Source organism: Xenopus tropicalis, chromosome 7 (genome assembly GCF_000004195.4).
Source record: "Xenopus tropicalis strain Nigerian chromosome 7, UCB_Xtro_10.0, whole genome shotgun sequence".
NCBI classification, from domain to species: domain Eukaryota; kingdom Metazoa; phylum Chordata; class Amphibia; order Anura; family Pipidae; genus Xenopus; species Xenopus tropicalis.
Window position 1 is genome coordinate 1,171,932 of NC_030683.2, and position 18,654 is coordinate 1,190,585.

The window sequence follows — 18,654 nt, forward strand, 5'->3', positions numbered from 1 at the left end:
CCTTGAAACTGGGTGAAATAGAAAACAATAAGATGATTAATTTTCCCTTGAAACTGTGTGAAATAGAAACCAATGATGGGATCAATTTCCCCTTGAAACTTGGTGAAATAGAAACCAATGAGGGGATTAATTTCCCCTTGAAACTTGGTGAAATAGAAAACAATGAAGGGATTATTTTTCCCTTGAAACTGTGTGAAATAGAAACCAATTATGGGATTAATTTCCCCTTGAAACTGTGTGAAATAGAAACCAATGATGGGATTAACTTCCCCTTGAAACTGGGAGAAATAGAAAACAATGAGGGGATTCATTTCCTCTTGAAACTGTGTGAAATAGAAACCAATTATGGGATTAATTTCCCCTTGAAACTGGGAGAAATAGAAAACAATGAGGGGATTCATTTCCCATTGAAACTGTGTGAAATAGAAAACAATGAGGGAATTCATTTCCCATTGAAACTGGGTGAAATAGAAAACAATGAGGGATTAATTTCCCCTTGAAACTGGGTGAAATAGAAAACATGAGGGAGAAACTGGGTGAAATAGAAAAATGAGGGAATCAATTTCCCCTTGAAACTGGGTGAATAGAAACATGAGGGAATTCATTTCCCTTGAAAACTGGGTGAAATAGAAAACAATGAGGGAATTCATTTCCCCTTGAAACTGGGTGAAATAGAAAACAATGAGGGAATTCATTTCCCCTTGAAACTGGGTGAAATAGAAAACAATGAGGGAATTCATTTCCCCTTGAAACTGGGTGAAATAGAAAACAATGAGGGAATTCATTTCCCATTGAAACTGGGTGAAATAGAAAACAATGAGGGAATTCATTTCCCATTGAAACTGGGTGAAATAGAAAACAATGAGGGAATTCATTTCCCATTGAAACTGGGTGAAATAGAAAACAATGAGGGGATTCATTTCCTCTTGAAACTGGGTGAAATAGAAAACAATGAGGGAATTCATTTCCTCTTGAAACTGTGTGAAATAGAAACCAATTATGGGATTAATTTCCCCTTGAAACTGGGAGAAATAGAAAACAATGAGGGAATTCATTTCCCCTTGAAACTGGGTGAAATAGAAAACAATGAGGGGATTCATTTTCCCTTGAAACTGGGAGAAATAGAAAACAATGAGGGAATTCATTTCCCCTTGAAACTGGGAGAAATAGAAAACAATGATGGGATTAATTTTCCCTTGAAACTGTGTGAAATAGAAAACAATGAGGGGATTCATTTCCCCTTGAAACTGTGTGAAATAGAAAACAATGAGGGGATTAATTTCCCCTTGAAACTGTGTGAAATAGAAACCAATGATGGGATTAATTTCCCCTTGAAACTGTGTGAAATAGAAACCAATGAGGGGATTAATTTCCCCTTGAAACTGGGTGAAATAGAAAACAATGAGGGGATTAATTTCCCCTTGAAACTGGGTGAAATAGAAAACAATGAGGGGATTAATTTCCCCTTGAAACTGTGTGAAATAGAAAACAATGATGGGATTAATTTCCCCTTGAAACTGGGTGAAATAGAAAACAATGAGGGGATTAATTTCCCCTTGAAACTGGGTGAAATAGAAAACATTGAGGGGATTAATTTCCCCTTGAAACTGGGTGAAATAGAAAACAATGAAGGGATTAATTTTCCCTTGAAACTGGGTGAAATAGAAAACAATGAGGGAATTCATTTCCCCTTGAAACTGTGTGAAATAGAAAACAATGATGGGATTAATTTCCCCTTGAAACTGGGTGAAATAGAAAACAATGATGGGATTAATTTCCCCTTGAAACTGTGTGAAATAGAAAACAATGATGGGATTAACTTCCCCTTGAAACTGGGGGAAATAGAAAACAATGATGGGATTAACTTCCCCTTGAAACTGTGTGAAATAGAAAACAATGAGGGATTAACTTCCCCTTGAAACTGTGTGAAATAGAAAACAATGATGGGATTAACTTCCCCTTGAAACTGTGTGAAATAGAAAACAATGATGGGATTAACTTCCCCTTGAAACTGTGTGAAATAGAAAACAATGATGGGATTAACTTCCCCTTGAAACTTTTCTATTCCTCTACTATTCTAAGCCTTTATAGGACTCAAAGATATTCGACAGATCAAACCTGCCAAATTTCTTTTTGAAAAGACATTAATAAATCACAAATAATGAGAGGTTTTTCTGAAAAACTAGAGAGACAATATCAGAAAACTTTTTCTCAAAATTGCTTAGTAAATGTGCCCCTTAGTAGGTAATGCAGCGGAAAGATGGTGAGATTAGGGAAGGTGATTTGGAGATAAAATATTTATTGGAACGGACAATGGGCCAGATTCTATTCAGTGAGAAAAAGGTTTATCGCGTGAAAACTCATTGACGAGATTCCATTTGCGATGCAATTCAGTTCAGTGAAACTTATCTCAAAGTTTATCACGTAAAAACTCAATTGAAGTCTGTGGGAAAAAACTGGAGCTGGAATCTCGTCCATGAGTTTCCACGTGATAAACCATGAGATAACTTTTTCTCACTAAATTCAATCTGGCTCAATGAAGGGTACGTTGATGAGAGAAGGTGTTTATAGAGGAGACAGAGGGGCCAATTCACTAAAGTGCGAAATAACGTGCGCTATTTATAGCGTGCGGTAAAATTTTTATCGCGTCTTAATTTTTCGCAACTTTTCGCATGATTCACTATAAGCATATTTGCTCTATTTTACGCGCAATATCACATGCGTTAGTTAACTCGCGATGACTATTTCAATGCGGTATTTGCCGGTACATGCGCTAAATAACGCTCGTGTTTAAATAGTGTATATAAATAGTAGCATATAAATAGTAGCATATAAATAGTGCATATAAATAGTAGCATATAAATGGTAGCATATAAATAGTAGCATATAAATAGTAGCATATAAATGGTAGCATATAAATAGTAGTGTCACAACCTCAGGGCCGTGAGTTCCCAGACATAGGGCAGGACCCAAAGAGCAAACAGTTGGTATCACAGGATGAGGCGTTTATTGGAGAAATGGCAAGTAGCCATCAGCAGGTTCCCATAAGCCAGTAGGTGGTAGCCAGCCTGCACTCTTGTTCCTTAGGGAATAGGGAAATACACACAGTTGGGGGGAATCTTCTTGCCCCAGCTAAGGTAGATTCCAGGGGAACACAGGGGAGGGGGTCCTGCCGTAGCTAAGGTTACACCCCAGACAAAAGGCTCCTTGGAACTCTTGGCAGCCACCTTTGTAGCCAGAAAGGGAGCAGCCCCTGTCGTAAAACCAAAACAGGATTTGGCTCCTTCTGCCAACCCAAAGGCAGCTTCCAGGGGGGCCAATCATAGCTAATCCCACTGGGCCTATGGGAAGCCACCTAGGGAGCATGCCCAGTTCAGTCTTTTGCATTTACTAGACAGAGCACTGCTCTCACAAGGGGTAACTATGTGTATTGTGTCACTATGGGGTCTGGCTCTGTGTGCCCTCACAATAGGGGCAATTACATGGGGAGGGCCAGACAGAGCCGGCTGGCTACACACAATACACACCTAGATGAGATTAACCTACACAATGCATTTGCTATAACAGGTAGGAGGGGGCAGGGGGTACATTTCAGCATAAACAGAAATATCTAATAGTTTCATCCAACTTATACAGTTTGTTATGTCACAAGTAGCATATAAATAGTAGCATATAAATGGTAGCATATAAATAGTAGCATATAAACAGTAGCATATAAATGGTAGCATATAAACAGTAGCATATAAATGGTAGCATATAAATAGTAGCATATAAATAGTAGCATATAAATGGTAGCATATAAATAGTAGCATATAAATAGTAGCATATAAATGGTAGCATATAAATAGTAGCATATAAATAGTAGCATATAAATAGTAGCATATAAATGGTAGCATATAAATAGTATCATATAAATGGTAGCATATAAATGGTAGCATATAAATAGTAGCATATAAATAGTAGCATATAAATGGTAGCATATAAATGGTAGCATATAAATGGTAGCATATAAATAGTAGCATATAAATAGTAGCATATAAATAGTAGCATATAAATGGTAGCATATAAATAGTAGCATATAAATGGTAGCATATAAATAGTATCATATAAATAGTAGCATATAAATGGTAGCATATAAATAGTAGCATATAAATAGTGCATATAAATAGTAGCATATAAATGGTAGCATATAAATAGTAGCATATAAATAGTAGCATATAAATAGTAGTATATAAATAGTAGCATATAAATGGTAGCATATAAATAGTGCATATAAATAGTAGCATATAAATAGTAGCATATAAATGGTAGCATATAAATAGTGCATATAAATAGTAGCATATAAATAGTAGCCACTAGTGATGAGCAAATGTGTTCTGTTTAAAAATTAGCAAATCTTTCGAAAGATCCACGAAACGGCAAAAATGTTGTGCGGGCAAAAAAATTGTTGCCCGCGACTATTATTTTTTGACGCCTGTGTAAATTTTTGGACGTGCGGTGAATTTTTGCGTGGCGAATTTTTTCATGCGTTTTGCTATTGGCGGATTGTTTTGCGAAACGCATGAAAAAATTCGCCGCGGAATAATTCGCCGCACGTCCAAAAATTCACTGCAAATCCAATAATGTTGATAGAAGCTGTTAATAGAGACAGGAGGGGTTCATTTACTTAGACCCCGAATGGAAGGGCAAAAGTAGGTTCCTTAGTGCTCATTGTGTTCTTGGTTTGGCCAATCGCTGCCTCTTTGCCAGGACAAAGAAGCCCTGTCCCAGTATGTTTCACTCATTCCCATTGTTGTACAGTTTGCAGGTTCCCAGACCAGACAAGTAGAACCAATGTTGTGCAGTTTTAGGGACTGCTTTGTGGCTGAGCTGTATCCCATTTGCTACATACCATGACTGCTTCGTGGCTGTATCCCATTTGCTACATACCATACTACCGCTCAAGCAAAAGGCTGTACCAAATAGAAACATAATGCTCCATCTATGCCAGCTCCGTATCTTATGTCATAAAATATCCAAGTTTCTGCTCCACTGTATTATTGTATTTGTACATACAGGTACCCATATGGCCAAGCCGTGCAAGGAACATATCAGGCTATGGTGTGCCGCAGGGCCTTTTTACTCTACTGGTCGGGACATTTTCAAAATTTTACAGACCTGTGTGTTGATTTCAGTGGAAAGGTGAGACAACTGTGTCGGACTGGAAGTGGTAACTACATGAAGTAAGGGCTGAAGGTCAGAGCCCAGAGCTTTAGAGTAGCCAAAAATACCTTAGGAGCCAACCTAATAGCATACAAACCATAAGCAGTGGGAACTGTTGATCTGAACTTATCACACTCAATATATGAACCCAATCACAATCACCTTTCAACTTGTATGGGCTGTCAAGAACTTATGAGGGACCTGTAAATGCCCCCATTTCTTCTTTCCCCGTACTGGTTTTATAATAAGCAATGACACCCTAATGTGGATTAATGATCCTTCACATAGGGCAATCTAATTGCTCACAAGCACGTGGCCTTCCATTAGATGCCCCCTTGTTAGGCATCACTATTGGCTGCAAGGTGCAGAAGATCCCTATACTTACTGCCAGCCGTGTATCTTCAACCAAATGGCACAAACCATTATTCCCTGGCAGTGCCATTTAGCCATAAGGGAATGTAGGAATCTTGCCCCAGGCTGCACTTTACCAGAGGTTGCAACCACATAGGTGCTGAAATTCCAAGCTAAATAATTCAAAAACCACAAATAATAAAAAAAGACCAGAAGACCAGTTGCAGATTGTCTCAGAATATCTAAATGTTAACTTTCAGGTGGCCAACCCCTTTAACACAAGGTTAAATATTACATTTCTGGGAGATGTTTTGTTCAATGGTTATTCCAATAAATATATTATAAAAAAATATTATATAAAAATAGGCTGCAGTAAGATAGTGGCTTGTTGGATGACTGGAAAATCATGGTTGGCCCTGGTCTTGGTGGGCCTAAATGTAGGCTCCCCGTAAATCATTTGTCTTGAATTTGTCTTTGCGGAAACCCCCCCACCAGATGCTGTGATATGTATTAAGTATCGACTAATGACTACAAGACGTGACTTAATGAAAAGATATTTTTTCAAAAACACTTTCGCCCCCCCCCTCTGAGCTGGAGAGGCTTCCCATGGGGTTTCTGGCCTTCCTCTGGATCAGCTGGCAGTTAGCTATACTCATTTAGAAAACAACGGTTAGAATTTACTACATTACTATGTTGATAGTGTATCTGTTTTCTTTAAGACTGAATTGACCCTTTAAAAGAACATACATCCTTAATTCTTTGTGTCTTCTTTAGTTGGGACATGCTGGGTGTTCCATATTACAAGTAAAGTCTGATACCTTTAGAATTGCCTACAACACTCATGAAATGTATCTAGAGGGAGTAGCAACGATTACAGGGGAAGGGACAGGTAAGGATTGTGCTGAATGTGTCTTTGTCTGTCTTAATGAGGGGTACATCAGTGGTAACTGCCCCATTGTATCAGTAGGGGGGGATAATAGCCTCTGGGAAGGGACTGGGGCTGTGGGATAGCAGGTATAGTAGGGAGAGATGGTGCCTATAGTAGCAGTGGGATAATAGCCTCTGGGAAGGGACTGGGGCTGTGGGATAGCAGGTATAGTAGGGAGAGATGGTGCCTATAGTAGCAGTGGGGGGATAATAGCCTCTGGGAAGGGACTGGGGCTGTGGGATAGCAGGTATAGTAGGGAGAGATGGTGCCTATAGTAGCAGTGGGGGGATAATAGCCTCTGGGAAGGGACTGGGGCTGTGGGATAGCAGGTATAGTAGGGAGAGATGGTGCCTATAGTAGCAGTGGGATAATAGCCTCTGGGAAGGGACTGGGGCTGTGGGATAGCAGGTATAGTAGGGAGAGATGGTGCCTATAGTAGCAGTGGGGGGATAATAGCCTCTGGGAAGGGACTGGGGCTGTGGGATAGCAGGTATAGTAGGGAGAGATGGTGCCTATAGTAGCAGTGGGATAATAGCCTCTGGGAAGGGACTGGGGCTGTGGGATAGCAGGTATAGTAGGGAGAGATGGTGCCTATAGTAGCAGTGGGGGGATAATAGCCTCTGGGAAGGGACTGGGGCTGTGGGATAGCAGGTATAGTAGGGAGAGATGGTGCCTATAGTAGCAGTGGGGGGATAATAGCCTCTGGGAAGGGACTGGGGCTGTGGGATAGCAGGTATAGTAGGGAGAGATGGTGCCTATAGTAGCAGTGGGGGGATAATAGCCTCTGGGAAGGGACTGGGGCTGTGGGATAGCAGGTATAGTAGGGAGAGATGGTGCCTATAGTAGCAGTGGGGGGATAATAGCCTCTGGGAAGGGACTGGGGCTGTGGGATAGAAGGTATAGTAAGAATAGAAGATACTTGCCTACCCTACTCTACCTGCCGTTCCACTAAACATGGAGGTATAGTTGAACAACTAAGCTTAACCTGTATGAAACTGAAGCATAATCTAATCTTCCATTTCCACCCGAGGTGTTGAATAGCCCACATACTGGGAATAGTTGTGCTTCCTGCAGTGTGTGAGGTGCAAGTCTGTCTGTATCAGTAGTTAAAATGGAGAACGACTGCTTCAGATAGAAAGTTTCCCTTGGGTAAGACAAGCAGGTTTGATTGGACGGAGTCCCAGCTTTCCCTGCACATCTGCCCTTCTTATAGGGATGAAATATTCTGGAAGAGGTGGAACCACCATTTCACACAAGCTTAAAAGCTGCCGATTCCTGGATGGAGACGTTACTTACAAGCCGGGGATCCCATACAGAGGGGCTGTAAGATCTTACTTGCTAATACCCCTATTAGTCAATGTCCCACCATTGAGATTGTTTCTCACACCATGTCCTTCTCTGTTACTGAGCAGATAAAGGTGGGAGACGGCAATGATGATCCCCTTCCAAACGAAATAGTCTCCCTAACCATCAACCCTATGAATATAACGGAGAACTTGGTATCGGATGAGAATGGACTTGTTTCCTTCAGGTTGGACAACACAAGCGCATGGGAGGGAAAGCTGCGCCTTACGGTAGGGGGGCTCCAAATGGTGTTGCGCTACAACTAGTAGTGGGATATCAGTTTGATGCTTGAAACTTTATTTTTTTTTTGTTCTTCTTTAATTTTGAAGTCCTTTGCCTTATGGAATTCACTAATGAGTACCATGGAGCAACTTTCCTGGACCCTGCATTGTGTGTGGCCCATATTTACCATTTTAGACTGGGAGGGATGGAGTTTAGAAATGAGGAGATGTTGAGATAATGATACACTTCATGGACATGAGAGAAAGAACAGTTCCTTTTGTCGACACTGAACACATTGTGATGGGGATTGAGGGGAGATGATGGCGGAAACATGCCTATTATAGTAATCTTCCAACCCCTGTATAGGTAGAGTTGGATGGTATGTAAGTATCTATCCAACCACACCCACATATAAACAAGGCAAGTGCCACCACCCCTACACAAGACCAATCATTATTTTCTTTTATTAGCAGAGATCCCTCAAGCTAGGCATCTATCACCTTCCTATGAGTGCTCACTACTCACCACCCACAAACTTTATGTGATTTTATGGCACTCACCAACTACCACCTTCATGTGTCTGTGCCCCACCTACCACTTTTCCTGCTCACTGCTCACCACCTTAGTATGACTGCCAACCCATCCCCACCCAGCATACACCTAAGGCTGCTCACCCCCTTGCTATGACTGCCAACCCATCCCCACCCAGCATACACCTAAGGCTGCTCACCCCCTTGCTATGACTGCCAACCCATCCCCACCCAGCATACACCTAAGGCTGCTCACCCCCTTACTATGACTGCAAACCCATCCCCACCCAGCATGCACCTAAGGCTGCTCACCCCCTTACTATGACTGCCAACCCATCCCCACCCAGCATGCACCTAAGGCTGCTCACCCCCTTACTATGACTGCCAACCCATCCCCACCCAGCATACACCTAAGGCTGCTCACCCCCTTACTATGACTGCCAACCCATCCCCACCCAGCATACACCTAAGGCTGCTCACCCCCTTACTATGACTGCCAACCCATCCCTACCCAGCATGCACCTAAGGCTGCTCACCCCCTTACTATGACTGCCAAACCCATCCCTACCCAGCATGCACCTAAGGCTGCTCACCCCCTTACTATGACTGCCAACCCATCCCCACCCAGCATACACCTAAGGCTGCTCACCCCCTTACTATGACTGCCAACCCATCCCCACCCAGCATACACCTAAGGCTGCTCACCCCCTTACTATGACTGCCAACCCATCCCCACCCAGCATACACCTAAGGCTGCTCACCCCCTTACTATGACTGCCAACCCATCCCTACCCAGCATGCACCTAAGACTGCTCACCCCCTTACTATGACTGCCAAGCCAGAGTTTTCTGGATAACAGGTTTCCGAATAACAAATACTTCTCAGATGATTTTAGCGGTAACCCTGAAAATGGGCTGGACATGCCACAAAGGGGGTGGTGTTTTAGCAGGATTGTGGGCGGGACAGAGTAATGTGTCATGCAACGTTTCCTCATGTTCTTTTCTTTAAAATCCTGACTCCTTTGTGGCCCAGTTTATCAGCCCTGAATACCCCAATCCAACAAATAAATAGCTATTTCCAATAAACATTCGTAACCATTAAATGCACATTATTCTTTTTTTTGTAGGCGAGTCCACAAACAGTAAACACTGTTGATATGTATTCCGGGCTCATTGTACCTGTTTTTGGGAAAGACTCTCTGGAACTCAAACCCTTTGAATCCCTCAGCAAGAGTTTCCTGAAACTGCACTCCCAGCAGGGGGCGCTCCCGTGTGAGGGGCAACGGGATGTCCGAGTGGAATATATTATCCCAAACTCTGCCCTGGGGATGGAGGCCAAGCACATGGAGCTGCACTACCTGGTAATGGGCTCTGCTAATCTTTCATCATACACATTCTGGGGTCTTACATGTGCCCCCCAAATCAGAGTTTGGCCTGCGGAGCTTTCACGTGCTGGGTTTTATTTCTAGTTACAATAAAAATGATACATTTTTGAGTCGATGGTCCTAAATCTAAGACACATGAAAGCTCTCCTACATTTGTTTCCGTGAGTACTCGCTGGTCAGAACCAGTCTGGATCATCTAATGGTTCTTAATGGCACTTGCTTGGACAGTAGTAACCAGCAGTGACCAACTGAGTGCTAGCTCTTGCTGCAATGATATCAATAAGCAATCGCGTATGAGAAGCTACACACAAAGTATATGGCCCATTGCCATGTTTTTTTGTCCACTGCTCACTTTATTCTGCTGTTTGGTAAATGACCCCTAAAGTCTTGGTTGGGCTGATAATATAATGATGTCAATATTACTGAAATTAGCCAGTTTCAAGTGTTTATATAGAGGGCTAATAACTAGTCTGCCGCCCCCTCCTTAGCTGGACATCTCCTAAAGGTTGGACCTTAGAGCTTTTTTACCTTTTCTACAGATTATTTCTAAAGACTCTATAAAGGACTCGGGATCAGTGGAAGTGCCCATTACTAGTGAAGGAGGAGGTGAGACTCTCGAAGATCCCATAAACTTTTCTGAGAAATCTGCCTCCTACTCAGCCTCACCATATCAGCAACTTACTCCTTTAGATAATACATTGGCTATAAGTTGGCTCCTACCTGCCCTGCTACTCTACCCCTCAGGGCCTGTTCTGCCCCTCTGCACTTCTTTATTTATAACTTAGTGCCTGAATGATCCCCTTTCCCCTTGTTACTGTGTAGGATCTTCAGAGCTGAGGGGTGAGGTTTCCATCAAACTCACACTCAGTGCCGATGTCTCTCCGACTCTCCGCGCTCTCGTCTTCATTTTCCTTCCTAATGGGGAATTAGTGGCCGATTCTGCAACATTCAAACTACAAAGCTGCTTCAAGAACAAAGTAAGTTGTACAGATGTTCCCATGGCCTCCCGGTACCTGCATCTGTAACACCTTAGCTCTCCCCAATCAACACGTATCTCTGTTTGCCCAGGTATCAGTTGGGTTCTCCCCAGATGAAGTTCTACCAGGAGCTGATGTTTCCCTACAAGTCCAGGCAGCCGCCGGGTCCCTGTGTGGCCTGAGAGTGGTGGATAAGACTGTTGAACCTGAGGTGGATGTGACGGCTGATAAGGTAGGAGCCATTATCATATCCATCTCATATGAAAATGGTTTATTTAGATGAAGCAGAGTTTTACACATGAGCTGATTGATGCAAAATATTTTTATTGTTTGGGGGTATAGTTTTCCTTTCAGTAAAACAACCCATTTTTCTTTAGTAGCTAAAAAAAATACATCTAGTATAAATAAATCTAAAGCAACTGGACTTGTTAAGAAATCATTGAAGACGTTCCTTGACATAGTTATGTACCTTCCTTAGCTATAGACATCCCCGGCATCCGGGGACGAATTATATGGTTTCCATACCAGTCAGTTGAACTAAAGAAGCTGCTCGGATGAGTAGTGAAACATCTTCAATGATTACCAAACAAGTCCAGTTACTTTAGATTTATTTATACTAGATGTACCATGACCTGGATGAATGAAAATCTTCATAGTCATAAAAAAAAATACACTTTTTACATAAATACCTATAATTATTTTGGATCATGTTCAGGTTTTGGTATCACTGGCCCTTTAAAGTTACAGACACTTTAGAAACATGATGTTGCATGGTTGCAACTGAGCGGAGGATCAGTGTGAACCCTCCAACCAATCATAGCATCGCAGCACCTCTGGCCCATGATGCATCAGGAGGCATATATCCTCTTTCTTTATTGCTGACCATCCACATATGCTCTTTATTTTTTCAGATTCACAAGCTCTTCCCCTACTTTACTGGAACACATGATTATCGGATCAAAGATGCTGATGACAATTGTCCATTAAATCAAAAATATCACATTGATGTCTACAGCCTATTTAAGGTATTAAACTAAGCCGTGGGTCCAACTGTAATAAAAAAAAAAATACAAGGCTATATATCTTATTGGTATCTTCTGGTCTCCTTAGTGATTGACATAGTTATGTACCTTCCTTAGCTATAGACATCCCCGGCCTCCGGGGACGAATTATATGAACCTTGGACTGCTCCTTCATGTCACGCCCACCCCAGGCAACACTCCCAAAAAGTGGAAATCTTTTCTTTCAATGTTTTTATTGAAACATCTAAAAGAGAAAATGAGAGCACCGCCCACTAGCTCAATACTTTTACAAGAAACAAGGCCCTTAGCACAACAAGAGTGACCAAGGAAGAATCAGGAAGGTGAAACCCTTAAGGTCCCCATACACCTTCAGATTCACTCGGTTGGTGATGTCGCCAAGCGAGCGGATCTTCTCTCAATATCCCCACCTACGGGTGGGCGATATCAGGAGAATCCAGGCTAATTCGATCGTTTGGTCCTGGGGCCAAACGATCGAATTATCACAACGGGTATAGGCAAAGTCGGTCCGGGGACCACATCAACGAGCTGATGTGATCCCCGATCCGACTAGATTTTTTAACCTGCCCGATCGAGATCTGGCCGATTTCAGGCCAGATATGGGTCGGGCAGGCCCGCCGGTAGTGCCCATACAAGGGCCGGTTAGCTGCCTAGTTGGTCTAAGGGACCCATATCGGCAGCTTTAGACTTTATACACACTAGTGATGAGCAAATCTGTCCCAATTCGCTTCACCGTAAACTTTGTGAAATGGCGAAAATGTCGCGTGAAAAAAAAATAGTTGCACGTGTCATTGTTTTGAAGTGCGTGACCATTTTATTGATGCTCGCGTCCGAAAAACTACAATTTTTGTTGCCCGTTCCCTGAAAAAAATCCACCAATGGGGAAGCGCAGAATTTCGCCGTGAATCCATGCCTGCCGAATGATTTCGCCCATTGCTACTAACAACACAAGGACAGCCCCGTATGCCAGAACTTTCTTATACGGTGTGTTATAGATTTCCTATTACATTATGCTTTTAATTCTAGGATATGCGCCTAAAAATTGTCACCAACGCCTACAATAAGAGGCCCTCGAAGTGCTGGGAAGAGGATTTAGAAGAAATGATGTACATTCCCCGTGAAATAGTAATTAAACATACGAAAGCAGGTAAGACCTTATTGTGAGCATTGCCACATAATGCACTTCTCATTGATATGGCTAGTTAAGCCCAGGAAAGATATGGCCAATACCCAGCAGGCCTAGGTCTGGGAAGTTACAGGGGTCTGTGTAGGCAGAACTTGCCTTCAGAGTCCATTTGGGTGCACTTAGTACAGGGCAATAGTTAGGGGAACATTTACTAATCCCCGAACATCCGAAAAGCGTCCGAATGCGTTTTTTTCGTAATGATCGGTATTTTGCGACTTTTTCGAGCGCTCAATACGAGAAAGTCGCGACAATTTGCGAAAGTCGTAATGGCTATGAAAAAGTCGCGACAATTCCCGAAAGTCATAATGCTGTGAAAAAGTGGCGACAATTCACGGAATTTGTAATGGCTATGAAAAAGTCGCGACAATTCACGCAAGTCATAATGCTATGAAAAAGCCGCGACAATTCAGCCTAAGGGGCTGATTTACTAATCCACGAATCCGAATCAGAAAAATTCGGATTGGAAAACGAACATTTTGCGACTTTTTCGTATTTTTTGCGTTTTTTTCGTTGCCGTTACGACTTTCGCGTAAATTGTTGCAATTTTTTCGTAACCGGTACGACTTGTGCGAATTGTCACGACTTTTTCATAGCCATTACAAATTTCGTGAATTGTCGCGACTTTTTCATTGCCATTATGACTTTCGAGAATTGTCGCGACTTTTTCATTGCCATTATAACTTTCGCGAATTGTCACAACTTTCGTATTGAGAGCTCAAAAAGTCGCAACAATTCGCGAAAAAGTACCGATCATTACGAAAAAAACGCATTCGGACGCTTTTCGGACGTTCGTGGATTGGTATAAGCCCCTTAGACTCTGTATCTCTCTGTATGACTCTTTCTGGTGCATAGGGATTGCTTTAACCCATTGGTTGCCAATGTGAGGGCAATTTCTATTTCACGCATGTCTCCTAATTAGGCAGCTCCATCTCTTTTTCTGTTTTCTTCTCCAAATGGGTGGAATCGGGCAATAATGCCACCCTGTGCTACCTTGATTCATTTCTTTTTTTTTCCTTGGCCTACGTTCTGCTAACAGTTGCCCGGTGTTTTCAGGCTTTCCATATAACCCTTTCAGCTGAGGGTCCCATCCTATTAGACTCCCAGATGAGAAATTCGACACCCTAAAAGCCACAGTAATGGAGGTCAGAACTGCTCTTGGGCCTCCTGGTCTTTGTTTGCTGTATTATACCCATTGGAAGGGTTTCCTCTAGAACAGGGATCCCCAGCAAGTATCTTAGGAGCAACATGACTAGGAAGATTTTCATTCATCCAGTTCATGGTATATCTAGTATAGTCCAGCTGCTTTAGATTTACTTATACTAGAGATTAGGGGCAGCATGTTGCTTATTGGAACTTAGATGTGGCTCCCAGTGGCCTCAAACAGGTGCTTGTTTTTGAATTCCTGTCTTGGAGGCAAGTTTTGGTTGCATATAAACCAGATGTACTGCCTCCTGTAGGCTGTCAGTGTACATAGGGGCCCATCATTGCTCTTATTTGGCACCCCAGCAACTATTTTCACACTTGTGTTGCTCCCCAACACTTTTTCCATTTGAATGTGGTTCAGGGGTATAAAAGGATGGGGACCCCAGCTCTAGAAGGTTGTCATTGGCCACCACTTTGTTTCGAATCACTAGGCAGCTAAGGGATATTCTGTAACAGCTGGGGGATGAAGTGATGCCCTGACCATTGGTCTCAATGGACCCTACTAGAGCTATTTCCAATAGTTGTGGCAACCGATAGGTCTATAAACACTCTAACTTTTACACCTTGATAGTGCTTTCATTGTTTCAACACAACGTTAACCTCAAATTGCAACTTGTTACCAAAAAAGCGGATGTTCTTTCTCATTTTCAGTGTTCGAACTATTCGGCGTCAATCCAGACCGGATACTTGAAATACCCACCCATATTGAACCTACACCAAGATTAAGTAGAGTAGAAGGTAATGTACTGTTTAAATGGCTCTCCCGTTCTAAAGATATTTGCTCTAACAATGAACCCCAGCTTGGAGAATGGCTGTTAGGTGTCAGATAAGTAGGGGTAGCATGGAAGTGCCCCAAGGGCCCTGCTTTTTGCTTTACATATTTTTGGAATAATTGATATTGCAAAGTAATTTGTTATGACTCTGGCACTAAAAGGGTCGAGGAGGAAATGTCAGGAGGTATCAATGGAGGCCAGTAGCTTGTATCTCAGTCTTGAGTAGGCAACTAAGAAAACAATCTATACAATCACAAAAATATTATTGATTTTGTTTTTCTAGATCTTTCAGTAATTTCAATACCAAACAATTTCCGAGACAAAGATGAAATCACTAAAGGAGCTGCTGAAATAATCCCGGTGTCTTTGCCAGAGACCTGGATCTGGGAGCTAGCGGCCGTGGGGTAAGTGTCCGGGGAGCAGATAAATCCATGACCAAAAGCTGATAGACAGTAAGTGTGGGAAACAAAACTGAAGTCAGTTATTAATGAAAAAGATAATTTGGCTCCATTTACTCAATATGAGCAAAAGTTAAGGACAACCTCCCTGTCCAGTTACAAATGAATTTTTCCACAGCGAGTTTTGGTGCCCGTTTTGTTAAATAATCAAGCGGAAATTCGCTGCAATTCCACGCCTGCAGAAATATTTATCAGGAGTGTGGGTTAGATGTTCCACTAATCTGGAGGGCTGTCAGGTTACGTTTGAACATTGTGCTCTCCATTTGCTTCTCAATGTTCCTCCTCCCCTTGTATTGACCATTGGAGGTCTAATATCTTCTTGTTCCTTGACAGATAAAGGAATCTGTAAGGCAATTTCATGTTGTTTGTATAGTCTCCTCAACTACTGGTCCTGAATAGGATCCCCTTAGGCAGGGCCGGATTTCTGTTCTGGGCGCCCCGAGGCCGCCCCTGTTTGTCGCCCCCCCCCCCCTCCACCCATGCGCATGCGCAAACGCGCCCCCCAGTGTGCATGCGCAAACGCGCGATAACTCCCCGCGAGTGCGCATGCGCTACTTTAAACTCCCATACGGAGCAGTGGGGAGAGGTCCGGACTGCTCCATATGGGAGCCAAATTTAAAATTTTTCTTGCGGCGGGGCGGCATGCCGCCCCTAAACTTCTGCCACCCTAGGCCCGGGCCTTTGTGGCCTCTCCACAAATCCGGGCCTGCCCTTAGGGCAGAGTCCCACAGGACTATAGGAGGTACATAAAAAACATATTTGATTGTTTTTCACTGATTTTTTTGTCATTTCTCAGTGAGTCGGGTAGAGCCGAGGTCCATGGCTCAGCCCCAGACACCATCACCGAGTGGAATGCAGGAGCTTTCTGTATGGGACCCAGTGGGTTTGGCATCTCCCCACCAACCTCCCTTCGAGCCTTCCCGCCCTTCTTTGTGGAGCTCACTCTGCCGTACTCTGTGGTGCGAGGGGAGTCATTCTCTCTCAAGGCCTCTGTGTTTAAATACCTCAAGCACTGTATAAAGGTGACTGATATTTTTCTTTTTACTTAATGATGTCCATGCCTATCCCCCTAATTGACCCAAAACAAGTTGTATAAATTGGATTTTTCTCTTTAGAACTTCTTTTCTTTCTGTTTGCCATTATTTTGAAAGAACAAAGAATCTAAAGTCTTTTGGTGGCACCACTTTGTTAGGCACCTCCAATGACTTTAATCACTAATCTGATACAGAAGATGATGGAGAGCATTTAGGTTCATGTCTGACGGAGAGATTTAGTCATCTGTGATAGATATGTGACTAATCTCTCCCAAATACCTTTCCACCGGCAACAAAGGGAATAATCGACAGAAAGGCCTGCGCTTCGCTTTGGTTTTCTGAAATCATGCCAAGTTGCCTGCAGGATGCATAGGCCTTTCTGCTGGTGATTCCCTTTGTAGCCTTACTGTTCCCCAGGGCAGAAGTACAAGAACATAAAGGGTCACAAGAGTATAGTTGTTAGTGTCCATACATGAGCCCTTCTGCTGAGGGAATACCTGTGCTCTGTACCTTGCTCCAGATAACAATTCCGGCATGATTGGCAGAGAGCATGATTGGCAGATGGAGCTAATCCATCCTGAATGATGGGCAAGTTAAAGAAATGGGTATGGGGCACTGCCAAATGCAAGGGCAATCTACTTAAAGAAATTGAATGAAACACACAATGATTTTTCACAGTAGACAATAAAGTAAGAATTTTAGTTTGTATTGTACACAAAGTGGATAAAGTACCTGCTGCTAAACAGACATTATTTGCCTGGAAATTTCAGCTGATCTCTTCCTTTCAATAACAGGTTCAGACCACCCTGCTGCCTTCACAAGAGTTAGAGCTGGAACCATGTGCTGACTGTCAGTATAGCAGCTGTCTCTGTGCAGAGGAACGCAAGACCTTCTACTGGAACCTTAAAGCCTCCAACCTGGGTGAGATATGGCTCAGGGGCTCTCACACACACATATATAGAACCTTAAAGCCTCCAACCTGGGTGAGGTATGGCTCAGGGGCTCTCACACACACATATATAGAACCTTAAAGCCTCCAACCTGGGTGAGATATGGCTCTGGGGCTCACACACACATATATAGAACCTTAAAGCTTCCAACCTGGGTGAGATATGGCTCAGGGGCTCTCACACACACATATATAGAACCTTAAAGCCTCCAACCTGGGTGAGATATGGCTCAGGGGCTCTCACACACACATATATATAGAACCTTAAAGCCTCCAACCTGGGTGAGATATGGCTCAGGGGCTCTCACACATATATATAGAACCTTAAAGCCTCCAACCTGGGTGAGATATGGCTCAGGGGCTCTCACACACATATATAGAACCTTAAAGCCTCCAACCTGGGTGAGATATGGCTCAGGGGCTCTCACACATATATATAGAACCTTAAAGCCTCCAACCTGGGTGAGATATGGCTCTGGGGCTCTCACACACATATATAGAACCTTAAAGCCTCCAACCTGGGTGAGATATGGCTCAGGAGCTCTCACACACACATATAGAACCTTAAAGCCTCCAACCTGGGTGAGATATGGCTCAGGAGCTCTCACACACACATATATAGAACCTTAAAGACTCCAACTTGGGTGAGATATGGCTCAGGGGCTCTCACACACATATATAGAACCTTAAAGCCTCCAACCTGGGTGAGATATGGCTCAGGGGCTCTCACACACATATATAGAACCTTAAAGCCTCCAACCTGGGTGAGATATGGCTCAGGGGCTCACACACACATATATAGAACCTTAAAGCCTCCAACCTGGGTGAGATATGGCTCAGGGGCTCACACACACATATATATAGAACCTTAAAGCCTCCAACCTGGGTGAGATATGGCTCAGGGGCTCTCACACACATATATATAGAACCTTAAAGCCTCCAACTTGGGTGAGATATGGCTCAGGGACTCACACACATATATATAGAACCTTAAAGCCTCCAACTTGGGTGAGATATGGCTCAGGGACTCACACACATATATATAGAACCTTAAAGCCTCCAACTTGGGCGAG

General features: G+C 43.0%; 1 protein-coding gene across 1 annotated transcript in view; it reads left to right on the top strand.

The window, feature by feature from the left end:
- LOC100495827 (alpha-2-macroglobulin) overlaps positions 1 to 18,654 on the top strand; it is a 52,103-nt gene that overhangs the window by 9,787 nt on the left and 23,662 nt on the right. The window contains exons 8-21 of the mRNA XM_018090079.2: positions 5,058 to 5,181; positions 6,328 to 6,442; positions 7,695 to 7,804; positions 7,894 to 8,055; positions 9,704 to 9,937; positions 10,501 to 10,567; positions 10,784 to 10,938; positions 11,030 to 11,170; positions 11,850 to 11,963; positions 13,005 to 13,125; positions 15,019 to 15,105; positions 15,424 to 15,544; positions 16,395 to 16,620; positions 17,427 to 17,553. Of these exons, the coding sequence (XP_017945568.2) occupies positions 5,058 to 5,181; positions 6,328 to 6,442; positions 7,695 to 7,804; positions 7,894 to 8,055; positions 9,704 to 9,937; positions 10,501 to 10,567; positions 10,784 to 10,938; positions 11,030 to 11,170; positions 11,850 to 11,963; positions 13,005 to 13,125; positions 15,019 to 15,105; positions 15,424 to 15,544; positions 16,395 to 16,620; positions 17,427 to 17,553 (1,904 nt within the window). The remainder of the gene's footprint in view (positions 1 to 5,057; positions 5,182 to 6,327; positions 6,443 to 7,694; positions 7,805 to 7,893; positions 8,056 to 9,703; positions 9,938 to 10,500; positions 10,568 to 10,783; positions 10,939 to 11,029; positions 11,171 to 11,849; positions 11,964 to 13,004; positions 13,126 to 15,018; positions 15,106 to 15,423; positions 15,545 to 16,394; positions 16,621 to 17,426; positions 17,554 to 18,654) is intronic.